This window comes from Scatophagus argus, chromosome 3, assembly GCF_020382885.2.
Source record: "Scatophagus argus isolate fScaArg1 chromosome 3, fScaArg1.pri, whole genome shotgun sequence".
In the NCBI taxonomy this organism is placed as follows: domain Eukaryota; kingdom Metazoa; phylum Chordata; class Actinopteri; family Scatophagidae; genus Scatophagus; species Scatophagus argus.
In genome coordinates, this window is record NC_058495.1 from 26,437,001 (window position 1) to 26,462,548 (window position 25,548).

A 25,548-nucleotide genomic window follows, 5' to 3' on the forward strand; every position below is an offset into this window, starting at 1 on the left:
TATCGTCTGTGGGTTGTGTGAAGGCCAATAATACAGCCTTACTATTCAAAAATGAGACTATCTGTACCCCACCAATGTGTTGGTTTAGTCCTGACCCCTGCTGTCCGTCACGTCAGAGGCCATTGGCATCAGCGTAACCTGTTGATTCCCGAGGCGACTCCGGTTCAGGTAATAAACATAATGGACAGAAAAAGGCCAAAGCTATCGGGTGCTTATTTCAGAAAGAAAAGGATAGAAGAAGAGGAGAAACGGTCCAAAAACAAAGGTATGTAGCTAATGTTCCCTCTGTAGCGTACGACTGTAATTACGTTATGAAAAGGGGCTAACGTTAATTGTTTAGCGGTCATTAGCTTGTTTGCTGTTTTGTGTGCTGGTTACAGTTAACCTGAACATTATCTGAGTTAACATACATACATACCAATAACTGTGTCTACACTTAAGCCATCAGCACCTTTGCTGTCATTGCTTTGTGACCATTGGTTATCGCTGCGTACTGTATTTAGCCTTAAAAAGACGGATGTTGCCCACATTTCGTCCATTATTTTCTGTCTCAGTATAACGTTAATAGAATTTAGTCAATGAAGCATTTCTCCCCGTTGGTTAATCTGTAGGTTAATAGCATGTAATAGGCGTAATAACATTAAGTGAGAGCTAATGTATTTCAGTGTGCCGTTCATGCATGTTTACACTGATGCACTTTTCCACCAACACTGCTAAAATATTTTGGAGCCTCCTGCCCAGGATGAGTCTCCAGCAACAGAGGCCTCATCTGTAGCAGAGGATCAGGAGATCCCATCCACCTCTATGGCTGCTATGGCTTCTATGGCATCTCCTGCCATGTCTCAGGAAGGCCATGAGGAGTCTGCTGCTGCTTCTCCTCAGCAGGAGCCTGTAGGTGGATGGTGCTTTGCTGTCGTGTGTGTGTGTGTGTGTGTGAAGATAGAAGTAGCAGTGTGTTTTATCTTTTACCTGCCTGTACACATTTTTTCCTGTTAGTTGTGATTAATCCAGTTGTGCTATTTCTTAAAACCATGTTTTGTTCCACTGCTGTGTGCTTTGAATAATGTGCCAAATCAAATGTGCTGTTCTACAGAAATGCCTGAACCCCCACAAAGTTCATCTTCCACTGGGGAGGAGCCTCTTTCAACAGACCCTGCAGACTGGCCATCACCTCTGACAGACAGCATGAGGGCCAAGTTAGGTGGCATCAGATTTCTTTTTCCTAATGGGAGATGTTGTCACCAGAAGGGTCAGGGTTTAGTTCTGTGTGTGTGAAGGATTTGTGTATTTTGACTTGTATTTTTATTGTTGTTATTTATATTCAATTATCCTTATTTCTTTGTCGTGCTTTTCTATGCTTGTGATATGAAATGAGTATTTTCTTTCAATTCAGAATCAGAATCAGAATTCCTTTATTTATCCCTGTAGGGAAATTCTTGTTTTTACAGACATTGCACATGCAGTATTCCCGACCAAGAAAGGAGAAAAGTGCAGAGTATAAAAAATAGGATAAACAAGGAAAGGTATTTACAATATGTACATTGTGTATATATATATATAAGTGAGTTTGTCCATCACAGTGCTGAGTTTAACAGTTTGATGGCGACAGGCAGGAATGATTTCCTGTCTCGCTCTGTGGTGCATCGTGGCAGTATGAGTCTTTTGCTGAACGAGCTCCTGTAGCTGATCAGCACATTGTGGAGAGGGTGAGAGGGAAAGTCCAGTATCGTCCTTATTTTGGACAACATCCTCCTCTCAGACACCACTGTCAGAGAGTCCAGTTCCTCTCCCACAACATGGCGGCCTTCTTGATGATGCTGTTGAGTCTGTTAGTGTCCCTCACCCTCAGGCAGCTGCCCCAGCAGGCAGCAGCACATGTGATGGCACTGGACACCACCGACTCATAGAACATCCTCAGCATCATCCTGCAGATGTTGAAGGACCTCAGCCGCCTCAGAAAGTAGAGGCGGCTCTGGCCCTTTCTGTAGACCATGTCCACGTTCTTGCACCAGTCCAGTTTGTGGTCTAAGTATTTGTACTCCTCCACCACCTCCACAGTGTCCCCTTTGATGTTGATAGGGGTCACTGGAGCCTTAGTCCTCCTCAGGTCCACCACCAGTTCCTTGGTCTTTGTCACATTGAGCTGTAGGTGGTTTTTCCCGCTCCATGTGACAAAGTTGTCCACTACCGTCCTGTACTCTCTCTCATCCCCCCCAGTAATACACCCAACCACTGCAGAGTCATCAGAACATTTCTGAAGATGGCAGGACTCTGTGCAGTGCGTAAAGTCTGTGGTGTAAATAGTGAAGAGGAAGGGAGAGAGGACAGTCCCCTGTGGAGCCCCGGTGTTGCTGATCACTTCATCTGACAGGCAGCACTTCAGGTGTACGTACTGCGGTCTGCCCGTCAGATAGTCTGCGATCCAGGACACCAGTGGGGCATCCACCTGCATCGCTGTCAGCTTCTCAGCCAGCAGAGCCGGCCTGATGGTGTCAAACGCACTCGAGAAATCGAAGAACGTGATTCTCACAGTGCTTGCCGGCTTGTCCAGGTGAGTGTAGACTCTGTTCAGCAGGTAGATGATGGCATCGTCCACTCCAAGGCGGGGCTGATAGGCGAACTGAAGGGGGTCCTGAAGTGGTTGGACCACGGGCCTGAGCTGTTCCAGGACGAGTCTTTCCAGGGTCTTCATGATGTGTGACGTCAGGGCCACAGGCCTGTAGTCCTTGGGGTCGCTGGGACGAAGCATCTTCGGGACAGGAACGAGGCATGACGTCTTCCACACCACGGGGACCCTCTGAAGACTCAGACTCAGGTTGAAGACATGATGGAGTTCTCCGCTTAGCTGGGGGGCACAGGCTTTCAGGACCCTGGGGCTCACGCCATCTGGGCCTGCAGCTTTGCCTGCACCGAGTCTCTGCAGCTGTCTTCTCACCTGGTCAGCTGTGAAGGTCATCGTTGGGGTGATAGGTGGGGGAGGAGTGCATGTGGTACCCAGGTGAGAGTGGTCCACCCAGGCTTCTGGGGACGAGGTGTGAGCGAGGCCATCCAGATGGAATGTGGGTGGAGGGAGAGAGGCTGGAGTGGCTGGTTGCTGCAGCCGTACTGCTGAGGAGTCGTTTGAAGTGTGAATTGGGGTCCCTGTGTCGAATCTGTTAAAAAACTGATTCAACTCGTTCGCCCGTTCCACACTGCCATCAACTCCTCCGCTGTTTGGCCCGTAACCTGTGATGGTCCTCATGCCACTCCACACCTCTCTCATGTTGTTCTGCTGGAGTTTCCACTCCAGCTTCCTCCGGTACCTCTCGTTTGCCTCCCTGATCTTTATTCTCAGGGTGCGCTGAATAGCTCTCACCTCCTCCCTATTGCCTGCTCTGAAAGCCCTCTTCTTGTCATTGAGGATGGCTTTGATGTCCTTGGTTACCCACGGCTTGTTGTTGGGGTAACACTTTACCGTTGTGGTTGGGACAATGGTGTCCACACAGAAGTTTATGTAGGCAGTGATGCACTCAGTGAGCCCATCAATGTCCTGGCTGTGGGGCTCACAGAGTGCCTGCCAGTCTGTCACCTCAAAACAGTCTCATTGGCCTCATCTGTCCATCTCCTCACAGTCCTTGAAGTTGCGGGGAGACGCTTTATGAGAGGCACATAGCAGGGGGAGAGGTGGATCAGGTTGTGATCTGACCTGCCTAGTGGGGGGAGGGGGGAAGAGCTGTAACAATCCTTTGCATTAGCATACAGCAGATCAATTGTTCTTCCCTCTCTGGTAGGACAGTTCACAAACTGAGTGAAAGTGGGGAGTGTTTTGTCCAGTTTAATATGGTTGAAATCACCCGAGATTGCAATGAATGCACTCGGGTGCTGAGTCTGTATCTGGGCTATTGCAGAGTGAATAGTGTCACATGTCCTGCTGGGGTTTGCAGAGGGGGGAACATAAACAGTCACCATGACAACATGTGAAAACTCCCTGGGCAGGTAATATGGACGTAGTCCAACAGCACACAGTTCAATTCAATTCAGCTTTATTTAGAAAGCACTTTAAAAACAATATATGTGTAGGAGCCAAATTGGTTATTTTCTGTGTTCACAAGTGTTGTATGCATTTCTGCAGTATCTATATATAATATGGCAGTATCTATTTTAGGCCATGGTTTGAGTCTATATAGGGAGGTGGGTTAATCAGTGTAGTGGTGCACGCTGGGGAATCTACACGGTTTTTGACCGTGCCATGGTGTAACTTCTCAGGTCAGAATAATACGTTATGGTTAAAGTGAGTACCTTTGAGCTGACTGTATGTAGACTAAATAAACCTGGAGTACAATCAGCAGTGTTTTGGACATTGGCTGTGTTAACCATTTGCACCTGCATACACCTACACTGGCACGCGTACAGGCCAGTTAAACAACCAGCGTGCGCGGATAGAGACAAAGGGCCACTATAATATATCTTGCATATATTTATGGTTGTGAACTTTAAATTGGTTGTTTAATGTTTAGTTTGTTTTATTGTATTTCTATCATAATAAAATTTATACATATACTTTTCACCCGATGTTCTCCTGGGGTTTGTGGGGACGTGAGCCGGTGCGGGGGGGGCACCACAGGGGCTGTTCGCCCAGGGCGCCATTCAGGCTAGGACCGCCACTGTGTGTGTGTGTGTGTGTGTGTGTGTGTGTGTGTGTAGCAGCTCCCTGATGAAGTGACAGTTGAAACCTTCACTGACTGTAACTTGGCCTGCTGTCATTTCAGATGAAAAACGCTGCAGCAGGTCAGGAAACGAATCAAAGTTTGACTGTTCATCAAACAACTTTGGTTCCTTTCCAGAGAACAGGATCAGGATTCCTGAGAAACTGTATAAAGGGGGCGGGACGGTGGTGCAGTGGTTTGCACTGTCATAGCAAGAGGGTTCCAGGTTCGAATCGAATCGAATCGAATGGGTGAAATCAGCTGTGTGAAACAGCTACAGCCAGGATGTGTAAATAACTCCCTGAAAGGTTTATTATTTTAGGTTGATTACCTGATTAATATTTCTGAAATATGTATTTTTTATATTTGCGTGAATGTTTTCTTATTAGTTGTAATCTTAACAAAGTGCAGAGGTCTTATGCCATCCTGTGCGCTGATGTAGAAAGGGAAAGCTTTTATTTTGGTGGAGGTCAGCGATAGTTTGTCTACATTTCCTGCCTTTGGCGTCGTCAATGAGGCCACAGCGCTCAGCTGAAACAGTGGAGGTGCGCGCGCTTAATGTTTAACAGCTTTATGAGTTTAATGGAGACGGAATGACGCACAGCTCTTACGGTGTCGTGCTTTATGTGTTTATTCAGTGTGTACTTTGTTAAAGAAGAAAATAAACCGTAAACTTCACCAGCAGTCAAGATCTTTACATCACATATTACGGGGACCCGCACAGGCTCCATGCAGTATGTGCAGAGTAACCTGTGTATAAGTACTGCTGTATGGTACACATTAGATCAACATGGCAGGACAGCACCGAGCAGGCTCAGCTCTGCTGGAGGGTCCACAGAGACCTGAGAGCCGACAGGCCTGAAGACATGTGATCCGGAACAGTTTCAGATTAGGACCTGAACCTGTCAGCCACATCAGTAAACTGGAAACCAGTCTGATAAATTCACCCCGTCCACATTGTTGTAGCCAGTTTAGATTTGTGTATGTTTGTGTGTATGATTGTGGGTGTGTGGTTGGCGAGGCACTATGGTTGCTATAGGTTACCTGCACACCTGTGGGTATAGGTGGTAATCAGTCATAGGTTAGATAAGGGAGACAGCTGATCAGCCACAGGGGAACGAGGATCAGAGGAAGCCACACAGTTTTTCAGCTGTGTGTGTGTTTGTGTCACAAGCTTAGTTTTATAGGAGCTCGTTTTCAGTCTCTTGGCACCAGGCCTTCTGTAGGTGTGTTATTTTTTAAAGATTTGCAAGTTCATAAAGTGTAAAACACATACCCATGGAGGACCTCGTTTATACACACCACCATGAGGTGGAAACGTCTTCAAATCCCCCAAGTGATTGTTTTATAGCCAGATTACCACTACACACGTGCTCGGTTTTTTATGACGGGCCACAGACCAAAACACCGTGATGATAAGATAACTGGTTTTTAATTGCCATGAGTACACAACAACCGGAGGCGTATGTATTAACTATCGTTTCAAAATGCATTTCTGCTGCAGTAAAATCATGAGATGTAGAAAGCGTCTCGCGTTGGCCCGACGTTTGTGAATTAACAGTGAAGATAAAGTGCGGAGCCGACGCTTTTATTGTGAAAGGCTCGCGCCGGATGTGCTGCTGTGGCTGCGGCTCGCTCGGCTCCACAGAGTCATAGCTGTGCCGTGCGGGCTCACGTCCTCAGGTGACACCGACAGCGATGGCGCGTTTGAGTCTCTTCGTGCTGCTGTGGACTGGAATGACGTCTGCAGGTGGAGCAGGTGAGAAAAGTGATGAGCAAACTGAGGTGAGCTGAGCTGCTGTGAACCTGAACCTGGACTGAGTCTGGGATGTGTGAGACCCGCCTGGAAACAGGATGAGAGTTTTGCCTCGTAGTGTGGAGACAACACCTGCAGCTGCCTCACAGGCCCGCACGTCATCAGCGCTGATCGATAGTATTGATTGAAAAGATGAAAGCATCATTCGGATCAGTTTAAGAGCTTCGAGTGTTTTTAGGTGATGTCACGTCTCGGGTGGGTTTGTAACTTCACGTGCTGCGTCATCACTACTGCAGGTGTGTTTGTGTTTCCTGTTTTGTGGTGTAAACTCTGAGCTTGTCGGGTCCAGCAGTCCTGTTGGGGTCCTCATGGGGTCCTGGTTAGGGTTTGGGCTGTGGTCTGAACTGGGCTCAGGTGGAGGGTTTGGGTTCAGGCGGGATGAAATGAATGGAAGTCAATGCAAACTGCGCAGCTTGTGTGCGGGCGTCGTCTGCATCCTGCTGTCACACACCGGAAGCGCAGCTTTTTCCGAGAATCTGATAAAGACTCAGAAATGAAACCATACCGGTCCCCCGGCACGCCCCCCCCCCCCCCGCAACACACACCGGAAGTGCCACATGCACACGCACGTCAGTTTCGTTGTTCTCAGCATGTGTCAGTTGGCCTGTCTGTGATGCAGAGCGACTTGGATCTTGGCCAGCATTTTAACACACAGACACAAACACTGTCGTTCATGTGGAGACGCGTTCAGGGCCAGCGAGTAAAGTGTGTAAAGAAGCATTTCTGAAAGACTTCCAGCAGCTCAGCTCTGTAGTGAAGGCGATCACAGTGTTGGTCTGACAGCCTGCAGAGAGGAAAAGGCCCATGAAGACTCTGACTCAGCCTCAGAGGCCCAGTACCTGTGCACTAAGGAGATGAAACAGGAAGTTCACCTGAGACAGACTTTGTGCTTTACAAAGAACCAAAGCAGTTAGAAAAGACCATTTGAATTAGTTTTGTTTCCATTGAGAATTCTTCAGTCCAGCTGTGGGACGTGTCTGCTCTGCTCCTTAACTTTAATTTATTAGTTATTGTGCTGACATGTAAATGTGTTGTATGTTTTCCTTCTAACCTGAAATCTCTGCATGTAAACACTCTGATTCATACGTGTGTTTATCTTCCAGTGCGAGTCGTCGTACCTGAAGGCGATGAGGCTCTTCTACCCTGTTCCCTCAGCACCAAGGAGGACCTGACACGACAGCTCTTTGACTGGAGGAAAGATGGTCAGAAGGAGGTGTTCCTGTATAATGCAGGCTCTCATTACAATAACGGCCGTCAAGGTCAAGACGAGCAGTTCAAAGGTCGCGTCTTCCATTTTGAAGACAAACTGAAGAACGGTGACGCCTCCATAACCATCAGAAATACGAAGGTGGCTGACAGTGGAAACTACACCTGTGATTTTCCACGTCATCAGCCACGTCAAACGTTCCTCATTGAGCTTGTTGTTGGTGAGTGTTTTCATCAAACAGGTAAAGGTGTCAGCTCGTTTACTGAAGCGACTGGTTTGAGAGTCCCAGATGGACTTTTGTCCAGTAGTCAGAGTCCACATCTGGCAGGACCTGGTCCCCACAGAGCTGCAGCCACATGTGGAGAGATGACCTCTGAATCAAACATGGCTGATATTAGTGACTCACTGCGCATTATGTCCCTCTGCACAGAGACATTTTAGCAGCTCAGCCAACAGGAAACACATTTCAGCTCTTCATATTTGATAAGCACCCTAACATGTGTTTTGTTTTGTCTTTTAGGTCGTGTGTTAACCTCTTGGGGTTCATTTTGATTTTGTGTGTTTCTGTCTCTTAAACTCAGCACATTTTAAGCAGCATAACACTGAGACCATGAGGGACTGATTCATGTCCATGACATCAGTGTAAAGCAAACACTCTGAGCTTTCATCAGGCGTGTTGATCTTATTTTAGGCTCTGAAAGTGCTTACATGTAAAGGCTGAAACAGTGAAATATAGAAATGTTCTCGTTTATTTCATTTCACTTAATTGTTCAAAATATTTTTAATAAATCATAATAAGTGCTATCGGGCTGAAATTTACAGGATCTCTGCCTCAACTTGTCTAAAACGTCTGGACCAGATTTTAGGTTGACAGACCAAACTGGCTCTGAGATATTTTACAAAGTGCAGTTCAGGTTATCTCCAGCAGGTGTCTACACAGCTCTCTAAAACTTCTCCAAAGTCACCAAATGACCACAATAAACACCTCGGTGACACTCATAAAGTGTCCCTACGTGTTAAATTTAAATATTTAAACATGTTCTTAACATTTAAATAAAGTTTTACATGTTTGTTATAATTGAATCGTGTCTCCGTTAACATATCAATAAAGTTTCTCTGGTTTGTGGGTGTCCCACCGCCACTCAAAGTCCAACAACATTAACGTCCATCTTTAACTCGGCAGGTTATTGAGGTAGCTACAAACTCACCGTGTTTTGACGGTGCTAACTTACTATTGGATGAAAGTAGCTGTCAATAAGAGACACGTGGCACTGGCTAAAATATGCTTTTCTATGATTGGCTGATAGGGTTGAAAGTCTGTGAGGTTCAGCACTTTAGAGCGTATGAAGATGCTGATTGGTTAGTTTTGTTCCTGGGCGTTCACTGATTTCAGAGATATTGAACATCATTGGTCAAATCTTTTGCCCATATTTTAAAATGACCGAAATTCCGTCGTTAAGAAAGTTTGACCGAGCGGCGCTAAAAATAAACGAGAGACACAATTAATTTTTATTCAGATTATCTTCACTTCAGTTTGAATTTATACGAGCAGAATTCAATTGTTTGACTTTTTTTCTTTAAAACGAGCCCATGTTAGTTTGTAAATGTTTGTTTTTTCACTTATAAACACACTTTAACTGTGCCGACACAGGCTAGCTTGTCGGTTGTTAGCTGCGTGTTGCCGTAAAGTTACGACGCTGCTGTTGTACTGTCGTAAATCCTCCATTGAGGTTCTTAAACCCGTTGAACAAACGAACATCTGAGCTTTCAGAAAACATACAACACGTGTACACTGACGTGCACAGTCAACATGAAAATACGCAGTTTATTTATTTATTTATCTGTAGACTTAAACCTCGGGTCGCGTGCAACCTCCGCACCTTAAAACATTAAGAGACAGATCCGGTGAAATCTCAGGTGAGTCCTGGCTGATGACGTCACTCTGTACGTCTCACGTGTGCTGTGAGTTTGAGTGCGTCTTCCTCTCTGTGGATCAGATTGAGATGTTTCTTCTTCGTGTCTTAATGCTGAAACTGCACATCACCTGTTAACACTGGAGGTTCACCTGTACGTCCTGACTCATTAATGTTTACGCTACAGCACGTACATCACTGTGGTGCACGTTCACAAACAGAATTAGTTAACACAATCATCACGTTACTGGAGTTTTACGACATTTTAATCAAGTCTCAAGACTTTTCTGTTTAAAGTTTTAAGTTTTAATGGCACCAGTTTGAGGACAAACGAATTACATTGAAGGCCTCACGTTTTGTATTTTAGAAGACATTTTTACATTATTTCAGTGCAATCGAAAATATTCTTGAGTTTGCAGTTGTACGTCGGTGCCAAATTTATTTGGTAGAAGTTAGAAATGTTTGAAATCTCACGTTGTATGAAACAATGCAGGGAGGATTCAGTCAAACTTTTCTTCCCCTTCAACACTCTGTAATCCTCATTTACAAGCAGAAGGGAAGAACAACATTTTCACAATGTTGTTGTCCTGTAATCGTCTGTAGTGATGTGTCACTGACTGTCTGTTTACTCCATGTTCACAGGTGCTGCAAAGCCGTCTGTTAAAACACTTCATCAGTCAGAGACCTGGGCCCTGCTGCAGTGTAAAGTTCCCAATGCTCGTCCAGAGCCAACAGTAAAGTGGCAGGACAGCAATGGAAACAAACTTCCTGATAAAGAACGAGATGTCACAAAGAGTGGAGACCATTTCAGTGTGGTCCTCCTCACAAACGTGACCAAGACCGACAACTTCAGCTGTGTGGTCACACAGGAGGACATCAGCCATCAGACTGAGGCTGAGATTGATGTTCGTCTCTCAGGTGAGAGTCTTCTTCAGTCATGTGGTTTTATTGAGATCTCCTTTTAGTTGTTTACTTTTGAATTGTTTTAAAACTCATCACACTGTCAGATCTGTGATCCTGTAACTGTCCTCTGTAAGTGATGTGTCTTCTTGTCTCCTTGTCTTCACAGGTGCAGCTCCAGAGCCAGGTGAGAGTCTTCTTCAGTCATGTGGTTTTATTGAGAGACACGTCTGCTCCACACAGGAACAGAAAACGTGTCATGAAGCTGAGCTTTTTCTCAGATGGATTTAGACAGCTGGATTAGATTGAGATTACAGCATTAATCCCAGTTAGAAAGTGCAGAGTCCCACAGGAAGCACATAACAAACAACATGAGGACACTCAGAGAGGCAGATTCAACCTCCTGTCTGAGTCTGAAACCAGCAGCTCAAAGTCTGATAGAAACAGGGTGTCATTACAGGGTTGAGTTCTGTCCTCATTACATGTGGTCACAGTGAAGGATCCTCATCAACAGACTTCATGTCCTTCTTTCAGTTTCACATTTGTCCCCTTTAACTCGTCTCAGGACACATGAGGTGTAAATCCAGCTGGAGACCTCATGTTCTACGTTTTACAGTGCAGAAAAGATTGTTCAGGGCTCTGGCAGTGGTGGAAGAAGTCCATATAGTCAACATGTACTTCAACAAAAACTCTCATGTGTTTAGCCTTTCACTGAAAACCTTTTCCTCAGACACAGGATTGAAAAACAATGACAAAATACTTGAATAAAGTACAGGACATGCAGCACAATGGGATCAGGCAAACATGTTGTACTTTTTAGCTAATCATGAGCCAGGATGGTTTCAGTCATGCTGTAATGAAACGATGGAACTGCTTATCCTTATCAAATCAAAATGGGCAAAATATGAACGAAATCCAACTATTTTGTACTGCTGTAAGTGGCTCTAATGGGGTACTTTACTAAAGTAAAAATACTAATACCACATAGTGAAAATACTGAAGTACAAGTAAAAGTCCTGCATTGAAAACTTTACTTTAGTGAAAGTATTTAAGTGTTTTGAGCTAAGTGGACTTGAAGGGCTTAAGTTCCTGTCAGTGTGTTGCTGTTGTGTCTCGTGTGTTTGGATTCGTATTCGTGTTGCGTTCAAGTGTCTGTCTGGATGTTTCAGCTCATCTGAACTACTTCATGTCCTGTTGGCAGCTTTAATCTCCAGCAGAGCATCAGATTCTCTAAGATCATCATGTGTTTGTAGAGCTGCAGTTTCAGCTCATCCGAGAGGCTTTTTAAAGAGTTTATTTAGCTTCATAATCATTTTCTCAACACATAAAGGAACACTTCATCCTTCAGTTCATCACCATCAGCACATCTGGGCACATGTGGTTTTCATTGGACAGGAAAAAACGTAACAAGAAACATAAAAACAACAACATAAAGCTGTCAGACAAATGTAGTGAAGTATAAAGTACAGTATCAGCCTCTGAGATGCAGTGGAGTGGACCTTAAACTTATACTAAAGTACAGCATTGTAGTAAATGTACTTCGATTCCATCACTGGCAGACAGGAATGTTGGTTACGCACCATAACTCCAGATTCTGTGAGTGTAGGTGCAGCTCTTTAAGGCTGTCACTAGTGGGGCCGTCAGTGGGGCTCCCAAGTCAGAGAGCTGCATCTTCACTCAGAGAATCTGGAGTTACGTAACTGAAGTTCTAACTCCTTTAGGCTTCGCCCTCTAAGGATGTTGCTGGTGTGATGAGATCAAAGCAGGCTGTGGTCCACGTCCCACTGGGTCCTGAATCACAGTACATCATATGCACTCTGATGGTCCTGATATTCAGCATGAGGACAAGAAACTAGAGAACACAGACGACCCTTATAGACACTGACCAATCACAGCGCAGCCTGAGACAAGGTTTCCACCTGGTCTTGTGACATGGCCGCCTGTAGGAGCTCACAGGTGTAGAAACACATGAGTAGACCCTGTGAGGCCCTGAGCCTCAGTATGAATATGACAACACAGCATGTGGCAGGTGATGAAGGGATGAAGAAGACTTTGTCCACAGTGAGACAGAGACGTGACGGGTGTCAAACTGCTGTCCTTCAGGGTGGACTTGGAGCTGCAGTGTTTAGGGAAGCTTCCATCAGCTGTGAACTTTGCTGAGTGACAGAAACTCAAGTGAAACGATGAAAATCTGTCAAAACGTCTGGAAAGGAGCTTCAACGCTCTTCTGTTCAGACCGTCAGGCTGCTGTGTGAGCTTCATGGAGGAACAAAGCTCACATTCAGAGCTGCGATCCCTCGTGTCAAATCTCCCATCAGCACGTTTAGCCAGACAGCCAACAGCATCACATCATTCAGGCCTGACCAGACGTCTCATCACTCCAGTTTGGCCTTTTTTATCTGATTCACACAACCAGATGGACACAACGCAACCTTCTCTCATTTCAGTGGATTTCAGCTCTTTAGTGACTCAGTGTTTTGAGGATGAAGTTTGACAGTGTGAGGATTCTTTACTTCAGGAAGTGGACAGGATAACCAGACACCTGACTGCTGTTCTAAAAAAACTCGTTGAGGTGGGATGAAGATGAGGCTGAAGGTCAACGTGCTGTGAAGATCCAAATGACCCACACAAGGAAGCTCTCAGAGCTTTGATGTTCTTCCATCCCACTGATCCACGATGCCCAGCAGCGAGCTGTGAGAAGATGCTGCTTTGCTTTGCACAGATGAAGTCCTTTGAACAAATATGGAAACGTCCATCAGTGTAACACTGAGGCGACAGGTGGCAGGTGAGCCCACACATCACAGCTGGTGGGTCTCCACCATACGAGAAACCTGAGCCCAGCAGGACATGAGCCACACTGATGGCTGCTGCTGATGTCACTGTGCCAGGTGAGAGGCCACCTGCTGGGCTTTGCACCTGTGTTGTAATGGAGTGTTCACCTGTTGGGCGTCTGCAGGAAAAGGCTCTGCTTTGTAAATGTACACAAAGTGTTCAGTGGGCCACATTTATCAGCCTGATCCTTTTATTCAAACCCGTCACCACCAGCAGGTGCACCAGGTGCCTCATCAGTTCAGATGGGCGGCTTCAGAGCTGCCTGCCTGGAAACCTCAAAGGGCCAAAGTCCCAAAGTCCATCAGTTAAAACCAACATGTTTGTCCACACAAACCACATGAGTCTAAAACTGTTTCTGACCTGAAGATCTTTGTTGTCTGTTTCAGAGGAATCACACATCAAGCTGATCATTGGACTTGCTGTTGGGTTGGTCGTTGGAATCATTGGAACTCTTGTTGTTGGATTTATTTGTAGAAAAAGAGCTCAATCTAGAGGCTCAGGCTCTGCTGCAAACCAGACGTATTAAAGGTAAGTTTGAATAAAATGTCAGCGTGTCCATAACACAACATGACACAGCAGATACTTTGTGACTCGAGTTCAGATTTTGGTGTCACATGTTATTTACATCCAACACAAGATCCAGACTGCATTCATGTACGAGTCCTCCAGCAGAGGATTAACAACATTATTAAAGGGGCAGTTCACCCCAACATCTAAACCACATGTGTTACCTCTTACCTGTTGTGCTGTTCATCCATCCAACAGTTTGTGTGTCACCACGCAGAAGGAAACGAGAGGCTGACTGAGCTGCTGACATCACAGCTCAGCCGAGGACGACCACGTTAGTGTTGACGTCACATCCTGTCACGAGCTGCAGCCTCTCGTCCATCAGCAGGTGGACGCTTCCTTCTGAGCGCTGACACGATGACAACAAAAACACACGACGCCAACATAAAACCTGGAAGAGGAAACTTTGGATCAGCTGATCAGCCTGAACAGCATCGAGAGACGTTCATGTCTTTTTGTTTTGTGTCCTGCAGAGACACTGGACCAGTTTGAGTTCACCTCCACAGGTGTGTGTGTGTGTGTTCACTGAGGACCACTTTGAGTTGAGCACATTTGACCTCAGAAGTTGTTAAAGGGGTGAAGTTGGCAGATTGAGACGAAGAGTAAAGTGTTGGAGGTCGGGTGGATGACTTATTCTGTTTCCTGTCTGCTCACAGCACTTAGTGTTTGTAACTGAACCCTGAGTGTGTACAGCACACACACACACACACACACACACACACACACACACACACACACACATTAGCGTTGGCTCGTCCACATCCTGCACTCACACGGTTTCTTCAGAAGCTTCAGTCAAGAATTTCCCTCCAGGGATTAATAAAGGAATTCTGATTTCTTTTAGTGTTTGTTGGTGTAAGAGCCAATAAGAGTTAATTCATTTGTAATAACAAGTTAGTTAAAAAGGTTAAAATATAGTTAAGGTAATTTCATAAGAATTCATAATTATTGTGTTTTTTAAAATGCATAATTTAGTAACGTTTGAACTTTTATGTATTTTCGGCTTCCGACAATATTACGTCATTTGCCACTGCTTGCACGTAAGGTCAGATTGCAGCTAGAGACGTTGGAAGCAACACAGTTTTTTGACCGAGCCATATCGAGTCTAATGTATGTGTATTTTTTGTGTTTTTAAGTAAACCTACAAAAAGAAGATTCGGTTTCACTCGCGTTTTTCAATTACTGGTTGTTAGACTGGCAGCAAAAGTGGTACAAGAGGACTCGCACGAAACGGAGTGCCACTACAGTTGGGTTTTAATAGTTTTATGTCCAGCCTTTCTGTCTCTCTGCTCTTGTTCTGGTGTTCATGTGGATTCATTGAAGTCGTCGAGGTGATAAAATGTCAGGTTGAAATCAAACCGCACACACCAGACTGTTAAATGAAGTGAACTCAGGTCACACTGAGATGTTTTGAAGCAGGAAACAAAACAAATGAAACAATAAAACAAGAGAATTGAGTTAAAAAGATCAAAACGCTCCATCAGCTGACTGCTGGTCTCAGGTCCGGTCCAGGTTCTGGTTTGGAGTTTGACCGCAGTGCAGGGATGGACGTAATCAGGGCTGATGCAGATATTGATTATTAGCAATCAACAAGGCTGATGTGTGGAGCCGATACTCAGTTGTAAGAATAAAAATGTTAATGTGAGAGTTTAAAATGTACAGTAACCGTGTGCGCTTTACTCAGATACAGTACTTATGTGTGAGGTACTTGTACTTTCAGTTTTCTTCTACTTTTTCTTCTGCATTTTGGAGGCAAATGTTGTTACTTTTTACTTAAATGTTGTGTTTTTAATTTGGTGACTAAAAGTCCTTCACTTCATCTGACATGTTAAAGTGTGAAAGCCTGCAGTGAAGGATGGAACAAACTGTTTGTGTCGGCTTCTGAGATTCAAATCCTCACAGCAGCTCGCTGATCAGACGAGTGACTTCAGTCTGAACGTTTTGCAGCTAAAGTGAAATAAAATGTGACTTTATGATGACGCTGATCACGATGCTGATGTACGCTGACGATGCACACGTTTGGATAAAACTTGAAAAGTGTCACCTTGTTGTGACTGTTAAATGTGTTAAATGTTTGTCAGAGAAACTTGGTACAAACACACTCTCACACTGCAGTGTTTCCTGGCTGCTCGTCTCATCAGTCGTCCACATCGATTGTGTCAGTTCAGTCGTTATCTTTTAGTGTTTCAGCCAACTCATCAGGAACTTAAAGTCTCCCTTCGTTCAGATGCGTATTTTCCACGTTGGTCACTTGGATGTTTGTGCTTCTGTCCACACGGAGTTTGTTTTCACATCCAGGTTTAATTTGTACTTTGAACCATGAGTCTGTGACCTCACAAGTTTGGAAGCCAATCACGGTGCAGTTTGAAACTCTGAAGGAAAGAGAACCACACCTGCCCTGTGATTTCCTCCTGACTGAGGGTTTAGGCGGAGACAAGCTGCTGCTGCTGCAGTGAACGAGGTGGAGCAGGAAGACTGTGGCTCATGTCCAACAGAGATGGTCTCATGGAAAACTGATCCCATGAGTCCAAACATAAAGACTGTGAGGTCTGCTGATCCCGCACACCCTTAAAGTGTGTGTTGTGAAATCTGTGCTGACTAAAGCTCATTCTCACCACAGGGTGGCGCCCTCAAGCTGCAGCAGACATAAATATTCAATTTAATTCAATATTCAAACCCTGACCCGGCTGAGACCACCGACGAACCCGCTCAAGTGTTTTATCTTTTAGTACTGACGTATCGTGGAGTTGGAGGGAAGCTTAGCCACGCATGCTAGTAGCACAGCTCCAACATTAATAAAGTCGCAAGGCAGGAGACGAAGAGGAGGGATTTCCACACTGCACATTTATTCACGAGTAAGGACCATATAAAGCCAGGTCTCACTGCATATTCTATAACATTCAGTAAAACAATAAACGGCGATAAACCGTTAGTGGCTTGTAGCCTTCACCAGCGTCCACGTTTCTGAAGGGAGATGCAGAGTGATACCTACAGTACTAAGCGGTAAAACAAAGGGCGGCGCCACCCTGTGGCGTAGACTGGTATTGCTCCGTGTAATACTCTGGCCTTTAAGGTGATTATAAAATAAGTTGAACACATGTTGCTGTGGAAAACCTCGAACTGATGAGGAAAGGAGACTCTGGAGACTCTGGTGTCTCATGGTGAGGACACTCGGCCGAGGAGAAACGAGTCAGCACAGGACTGTCAACACTCAGTTCAGGGTCATGCCGTGACTACCATCACAGCTTACAGGCCAAACAGCGGAGGAGGAGTTGATGGCAGTGTGGAACGGGTGAGTGAGCTGGATCGGTTCAGATCCGACACAGAGACCCCAACTCGACCCCAAACGACTCCTCAGCAGTACGGCAGCAACGAGCCACTCCAGCCTCTCTCCCTCCCCCCACATCCCATGTGGATGGCCTCACACTGTAAACGACCTTTAATGTGAACATTGTTTCTAAGTATATACTGTTTTCATTTAGTTTATTGATATTCTTTGAAGCCAGGTTATTATTTCATTATTTATAGTAGAAGTCAAAATAGGAACTTTTATTTTGAAGGGGCTTCGCTCGTAAAAACGGACCGAGTCAGCAGTAAAAAAGCGCGCCTGTCTTGAGAAGCGCGTCCACGGAGTGAGAAGAGAGTGATTAATTATTGTATTATCATATGATTAATAAGCTCCTGGCTGATACGGCACAAGGTTCGTGATTGTTTAATCAAATGTAAGTTTGATACCGGGTTCAAATTGTGGCGTCTTTTATAGTTTGAAGTTATTGTTATTACGTGTTTGGCTAGCGGAAAGGCTAATTACCGTTAGCTAAGTCACCCGGTGGGTTCTGTGGTTAATCCATAAGTGTGTTTATTAATCTAAAAACGTACTTTGTGCCTTATGTTGTCTTTGATGGTATGTGTTTCTGCTTATTTGATATAAAAATAACATGTTAAAAACTGATGTAAGTGTAAGTTAAAAACAGTAGCATAGAGCTCTCTATCAGATTGTCATTGATTTAATTTGAGTTATAAAAACGTGATTTTCATTATTTTAATTGCAGTAGCTTAAGAATACATGATTTCAGTTTGTATGAATTGTCAAAGGGCTATGATTTAAGTTTTCTGGTCTCAAGAGAGATAGTTTGTTGTGGGATGTGTGTAGCTCTAATGTGTAGTCCAGGCAGCTCAGTGCGTGAACGTGAGTGTGCGAGTGCGCGCGGCCGAGGCGCGCCACTGTGAACGAGCCCGCAGAGCGAGAAGGGAGTGTGTGTGTGTGTGTGTGTGTGTGTGTGTGTGTGTGTGTGAATGCGTAATAAAAAACGGTCTGTTATTTGTGTGCCACCACCTGAACGAGTGTGGAGTTAAGTCTGGGGAGTTAACCCCGAAAGAAAAGCCGCCTTCGGCCCTGGAGAAGACGGATCTCCCCTGCGTCCCCCGACCACAGTTAGGAGACCGAAGCACAAGAGTTCATGAGTGAATAAGGTTCACTAAATAAAGCACTATGAACCATCAGTCAAGGCCTGACCATCATTCAGTCGGGGATGCTACACACACCTCGTTCCCAAACGCCCCGCTGGACCGCTCTCACCTGGATGAGCAGGTGAGAAGACAGCTGCAGAGACTCTGAACTCTGCACTTTAATGGACACACATGGAAATGTTTAAATGTACAGATGTGATATTTCACATGCAAATACCTGATATTTTTACATTTTATACTTTCTTTCTTGGTGCAAAGTCTGTACAAAACAGAATTTCCCCTCAGGGATAAATAAAGGAAGTCTGATTCTGAACCCAGAACGTGATTATGGTGTCTTTTGAACGCTGGAAATAATTTATTAGTCTCAGTGTTTCAGACCTGAAATGACTGACGTTTCGGACTGATCAGCTTCACATATGACAGAATGGAAATGAGGATAAATGATGTGTTTTCTAGCCGACACACCGTCAGTCCTGCTGTGTGGGACTGTTTTGTTTCACTTTCGAGTTACTTTTCAGGCGCAGCCGCAGTGTGTGTGAGGCGCCGCCGCAGTGTGTGTGAGGCGCCGCCCGCAGCGTCATCAGACGACGTCCTTCTCTTCACAACACAGGAAGAGCTTGTGATCTGAAGTTATTCTTGTTAAACACTAACGTCTTAAAATATCGGGTTGCATCGCCTTGTGTCCAGCAGCTACCAGTTTATCAAGGACATTTACTGTCAAACAGGTAAAGATAGTTAGCTAACGTGACGTTAGCGTCTCGACGTCACCGCAGGTAGCAGCGCAGCACCGACTCGTCTGTGAGCTTTGACTTCAGGACAACATGAAGAGGCTTCTGCTGTGGTGTTTCTGTGTCCTCGCAGTAACTGTTGGGAGTGAAGCAGGTAAAGTGATCTCTTGGAGTGGCTTATAAACATCACAAGACTTTTAAAAAACTTCAACTTTTTTTTAGGCTTTTCGTGTGTTATTTAATTGCGTACACATTTTTTGAGTTTTGGACATGCAGGGAGGGATGTCGTCAGGTGACTTTTGTCATGTGACCTACGGTTGCAGTTTGGTTAAGGTTTTAAGGTTTTTTAAGACTGACATTCGTGCCAGAAATGCTGCGTGGGTTTTCTCCGGGTACTTCCTCCCACAATACCAAAACCATGCGAGCAACGAAATTTTGTAAAGATCCTCGGCTTAAAGGCACACATACAAATAGCACCAATATATAAAAAATATATAAAACACAAAGTAAAATAAATAAAGTGCACTTAGTGCAGTCTATGGTGTGCTGTGAGTGTGTGTGTGTGTGTGTTGGGGGGGTACGTGCATGTGTGCCTTCAGCGACAGTTTGTTCACATTTCCTGCCTTTGGCGTCGTCAGTGAGGCCACAGCGCTCAGCTGAAACAGTGGAGGTGCGAGCGCTTAATGTTTAACAGCTTTATGAGTTTAATGGAGACGGAATGACGCACAGCTCTTACGGTGTCGGGCTTTATGTGTTTATTCAGTGTGTACTTTGTTAAAGAAGAAAACAAACCGTAAACTTCACCAGCAGTCAAGATCTTTACATCACATATTACGGGGACCCGCACAGGCTCCATGCAGTATGTGCAGAGTAACCTGTGTATAAGTACTGCTGTATGCAGTGGCGGTTCTAAATTACAATCTAAATTGCAATTACAAATTACGAAATGATGCAAAATCCAATTCTCTAATCCTCCAATTCTATGCTTGGCACACTTTTCATTATGACTGGTTAAACTATGTTTTGTCACAAAACAGAGTTGTAGCAAATGGCAAATGTTCATCTTTGAAACTACCTACACGTATGAAAATCCCGTTGGCCCAACGTGATGGACATAAATAATAACTGAACTTGTAACAGTTTTGTTGCAAAGCACAACCTTATGGTGAAATTAGATCTGCTGTTTGTTAAGACGAATTACTGTTGTATAAGCACAGCAAGCATCATAGCAAGAAGGCTAACAAACATACACCACCAGTTAACATTAGCCCTTCAATCATGACATGGATACTGTAATCATACAGAGAGAACATAGCAAACCTTCATCTTTTGCTCGTTTCTCCTCTCCTTCTTTTCTTCTCCTTCTTCTGTCCATCTCTGCGTTCCTTTGGCACTAGTGATGTTTCGTTCCTGAACGATTCGTTCAGTATGAGCTAATCTTCTATATGACTCGGGAGTAATAAGTCCTCTCAGTGAGCGATTCGTTTATTTTCATGCAGTACCTGCTCTCGCTACATGACAGGCAGCTGCATAAGCTCAGTCAGCAGGACAGGAAACAGAAATGATTAGTTCACAACTCACTCAACTGTGCGCCGTCCTCAGGCTGGGTGGCGAGTAGCAGGCACTACAGTTCGTTCATACGGATCGTTCTTACGTTCATTTGTCACGTGACAGCTGTAGCTCAGCTACGGGGCTGTGGACTGAGATACGACCAAGGAAGTGAGTGATGTCTGATATCTGACGGTCATTCAGTTGTCACGTGACACCCGACATACATTATTTATTCATCAAATCATAATTATTTAGTGGTCTTCTGTTCTTGTAAATGTGTATAGTGTTATTGTGTATATAATGTAAAGTGTGTTTATAAATGAATACTTTTGAAAATTATATCAACATCAGAATCAGAATCAGCTTTATTGGCCAAGTTTGCGTGTACAAACAAGGAATTTGACTCCGGTTAGACTTTGCTCTCGAGTACAAAAACAAACACCTGGCAGTAAGAACACAAAGGTACTATATACAATAAGATAAAGATTAAAAATAGAAAAAATACTATATGCAATAGCAGTGAATCTGTGGAGTAGTGCAATGACAGTGTAGGTAGACTAGGATTTAAATAAATAAATACAGTGCAAGGCAGTGCTGTGCAATAGACAGATCATCATGGTACTGTGTTGTTAAATTAGTGAGGTAGATGAGGATGACATTTGTGATTGTCATCGTCCAGTGTAAGGATGGGGGGCTGTTTCAGAGTGTTCAACACAGTGACTGCTTTGTGCCGGCTGGTTTGGCGGACAGGGACCTGTATCGCCTGCCAGAGGGAAGGAGTTTAAACAGTTTGTGACCACGATGTGAGGGATCTGCAGAGATCTTTGTTGCCCTTTTCCTGACCCTGGACCTGTACAGGTCCTGGATGGGGGGGAGGTCAGCTCCAATGATCCTCTCTGCAGCCCTGATTGTCTGTTGCAGTCTGGCCCTGTCATGTTGGGTGGCTGACCCAAACCAGAAAGTGATGGAAGTGCAGATGACAGACTGAATGATGGCTGAGTAAAAGGTGATCAGCAGCTCCTTAGGGAGGTTAAACTTCCTTAGCTGTCGCAAGAAGTGTAACCTCTGCTGGGCCTTTTTCCAGATTGAGTCAATGTGAGGAGACCACTTTAGGTCCTGTGAGATAGTAGATCCCAGGAACCTAAAGGAGTCTACAGTGGACACTGTGTTGTTCTGGATGCTGAGGGGGGTGAGTGTGTGTGTGGGGGGGGGGGGGGGTTCTCCTAAAGTCCACTGTCATCTCCACAGTCTAAATCGGATTTAGCTCCAGGTGGTTCTGACTGCACCAATGGACCAGATGTTCTACTTCCTGTCTGTAGGCCGACTCGTCACTATCCTGGATCAGGCTGATCACGGTTGTGTCATCTGCATACTTCAGGATTTTCACAGAAGGGTTCTCTGAGGTGCAGTCATTTGTGTAGAGGGAGAAGAGCAGTGGGGAGAGGACACACCCCTGGGGGGCGCCAGTGCTGATGGACCGGACTCTGGATGTGACGCTCCCCAGTCTGACATGCTGTTGCCTGTCAGCCAGGAAGCTGATGATCCACTCACAGGTGGAGGCAGGCACAGAGAGCTGGGTGAGCTTCTGATGTAGGAGTTCAGGGATGATGGTGTTGAACTCCGACCTGAAGTCCACAAACAGGATCCTGGCATATGTCCTTGGGGAGTCAAGGTTTTGCAGGATGTACTGCAGTCCCGTGCTGAAGGCATCGTCCTATAGGCAAACTGCAGGGAGTCCAGCAGGGGTCCTGTTATGTCCTTCAGGTGGCTCAACACCAGTCTCTCAAAGGATTTCATGACCACAGATGTCAGGGCGACAGGCCTGTAGTCGTTTAATCCTGTGACGGAGGGTTTTTTTGGGGACTGGGATGATGGTGGAGCATTTGAAGTAGGAGGGTACTTCACACAGCTCCAGAGACCGGTTAAAGATCTGCGTGAAGACTGGCGCCAGCTATCCAGCACAGGCTCGCAGACTGGACTGGTGCAAGAACGTGGACATGGTCTGCAGAAAGGGCCAGAGCCGCCTCTACTTTCTGAGGCGGCTGAGGTCCTTCAACATCTGCAGGACGATGCTGAGGATGTTCTATGAGTCGGTGGTGTCCAGTGCCATCACATGTGCTGCTGCCTGCTGGGGCAGCTGCCTGAGGGTGAGGGACACTAACAGACTCAACAGCATCATCAAGAAGGCCAGCCATGTTGTGGGAGAGGAACTGGACTCTCTGACAGTGGTGTCTGAGAGGAGGATGTTGTCCAAAATAAGGACTATACTGGACTTTCCCTCTCACCCTCTCCACAATGTGCTGATCAGCTACAGGAGCTCGTTCAGCTCAAAAGACTCTGACTCCCATGATGCACCACAGAGCGACACAGGAAATCATTCCTGCCTGTCGCCATCAAACTGTTAAACTCAGCACTGTGACGGACACACTCACTTTATATATACAATGTACATATTGGCTTTTTTACACATGTACATACCTGTATTTTAAATTTTCTTAAAAAATTTGAATACAGTGTTTGTAAATACCTGTACTTTGAGATTTTAGTTTTTGTTTATCCTATCTTTATTTTTTATCCTATTTTTTATACTCTGCACCTTTTCTCCTTTCTTGGTCGGGAATACTGCAGAAGATGCAGGCCTTTCCAGACTGATGCAGGGTCATTGGCTAAGAGGCTATGTTTTAGTCTCTCACTGTAGTTTCTTTTGGCCTTTTTACCCTGATCTCCTTTGTCAGCTTGTTCCTGGCCTGCTTGAACAGGTCCCGGTCTCCACTGCTGTAGGCCTCCTCTTTGGCTTGGCGCAGCCTTCTAAGATTAGGAGTGAACCACAGTTTGCTGTTGTTGTATGTGCAAAAGGTCTTGGTTTGCACACATAAGTCCTCACAAACCCTGATGTAAGATGTTACAGTGTCAGTGAGTTCACTGAGATCTGTAGCTGCAGCTTCAAAAACACTCCAGTCGGTGCAATCAAAGCAGGCCTGCAACTCCAGCTTTGACTCCTTTGTCCACTTCCTCACAGTCCTTGCCACAGTTTTAGAATTTTTTAGTTTCTGCCTGTAGGTTGGGATGAGATGACGCAGACAGCGGTGGCAGAGTCCTAGAGCTGCCGGGGAAACAGCATGATAGGCATCCCTGACAACTGTGTAAAAGTGGTCCAGTGTGTTTTTTTCCCTGGTGGGAATCTTGATGTGCTGTCTGTATTTAGGGAGTTCATGGTTGAGTTAAGCACCATTAAAATCCCCAACAATATTGGCCAGGGAGTCAGGGAGTTTTTTCTCAACGTCTGTTATCTGGTCGGCTAGCTGTTGTAGCGCTTCTGTTACACGGGCTTGCGGTGGAATGTAAACACCAACCATAACAAAGGAGGAGAAATCTATCACTACAGTCTCTAAGTGAGGGCTGCATGACTTTTCCAACACTGTAACATCTGTACACCAACCTTCGTTTAGGTAGAAGCAGATTCCTCCACCTTTTGTTTTCCCTGAAAGCTCTGTGTTGCGATTCGCACGGAAGAGTTGTAAACCAGGCAGCCGAAGTGCGCAATCCGGAATGCGCTCACAGAGCCAGGTTTCAGTGAAGCACAGGGCGGCGGATCTGCGAAAGTCTGAGTTGATTGGGTTGAGAAGCAGCAGCTCATCCATCTTATTTGCCAGAGAGCGGACGTTCGCCAGGAGAATGGCTGGGAGCGCAGGGCGTAATCCTCTCTTCCTTAATCTCACCAGCGCTCCTGCTCGTTTCCCCCGTCTGCGTCTCCGACGAATTCCACGGAGAGCCGCGGCACCTCCAACCAGGATTTCTGCGAAGCTAGCTAGATTTGGATTTGTGAAAACTGGAGAAAAAGTTCCTATGCAGGACCGCCCGATGTTTAGAAGTTCCTCTCTGGTGAAAGTTATCAGCGGAGAACAGCAGATAACGTAATAAACGCATAAAAACAAACTAAGTACGAGAGAGCGAAGCACAGAGGTCGCCATCCGCGGCGCCATCTTGAAGACTGACATATTGATTGTTATAATCTGCCATAAAATAATAAAATATAACAATAATAATAACAACAACAACAAATGTAATAATAATAATGTCACGTTTTGGACACAATAAATGCGCCATGTAAACATGTTGGGGAACTTATTAATTGTTACTTTTTGTTGTTATTGTCTCACTAATTTTCAAAATGAGTTTTCCATTCACTTGTCCTCCACCAGCTGTCACGTGACAGGCAGTGCAGGCTGTAAGAAGCAATTAGTTCTCGTTCATTGTTCACGGCTCAGGCCGTGTGGCGAGCAGTACGTTCGTTCTCGGATCGGTCTGTCGTTCAGTCGTCACGTGACAGGTACCTCGTCACTGTCGCCATGTTAAACAACAACGGCAGGGAGGATGCAGGACACAAGTCACTTTATTGTGGTGTGTATTTACTTTCCCAGGTTTTCACATGGTTTGAATTGCTTGTGACATTTTGTGCGTTATACTTTGTCAGCTGAAGCAAACCATGTTGCCTTCTGTGTTTAGTGTTTGTGAACCGCGGCCTTTTTTACAACGCCCACAAGAGGGCTACAGCGCCACCTGCTGTAACAATGAACGAAATGACTCCAAAAAATAAAGATTCGTTCAATTTACTGTTCGAGAGTGAATTATTCGATTCAGTAAAAAGAGTCAAACTGGCCACTTGACATTCAACAACATTTTCCCAGCGCTGTCACTCAGGACCAGGAGTCAAGACTAAACCAATTCACCTTGGTGACCACATAATTGTTTTGTATTAGCTGTTTTTATTTGGCCATTTCACACAATTCAGAAAAACAAAAGCGTGCAGGAATTATAGGCCTGTATTTAAAATATTATGAATGAAATGTGCGTTATATGGAAGAAAGTCAAGGTGTGA

At 45.2% G+C, this 25,548-nt stretch overlaps 2 protein-coding genes across 4 annotated transcripts in view; one reads left to right on the top strand and one right to left on the bottom strand.

Moving 5' to 3' along the window:
* The window catches only part of LOC124057033 (nuclear factor 7, ovary-like), a 546,992-nt gene that overhangs the window by 270,371 nt on the left and 251,073 nt on the right, over nucleotides 1-25,548 (bottom strand). The gene's annotated exons all lie outside the window — the stretch shown is intronic.
* Nucleotides 5,032-25,548, top strand: part of LOC124057029 (butyrophilin-like protein 2) — a 29,201-nt gene continuing 8,684 nt past the window's right edge. Inside the window, exons 1-7 of one of the 3 annotated variants that reach the window (XM_046385096.1) lie at nucleotides 5,034-5,911; nucleotides 6,286-6,444; nucleotides 7,605-7,928; nucleotides 8,229-8,236; nucleotides 9,598-9,625; nucleotides 10,264-10,539; nucleotides 10,691-10,708. In XM_046385096.1, coding sequence (XP_046241052.1) covers nucleotides 6,384-6,444; nucleotides 7,605-7,928; nucleotides 8,229-8,236; nucleotides 9,598-9,625; nucleotides 10,264-10,539; nucleotides 10,691-10,708 — 715 coding nt within the window. In that variant the 5' untranslated portion in view covers nucleotides 5,034-5,911; nucleotides 6,286-6,383. Of the gene's footprint in view, nucleotides 5,912-6,285; nucleotides 6,738-7,604; nucleotides 7,929-8,228; nucleotides 8,237-9,597; nucleotides 9,626-10,263; nucleotides 10,540-10,690; nucleotides 10,709-25,548 lie in introns of those variants that run through there. The other 2 variants (XM_046385098.1, XM_046385097.1) reach the window with 2 other exon arrangements.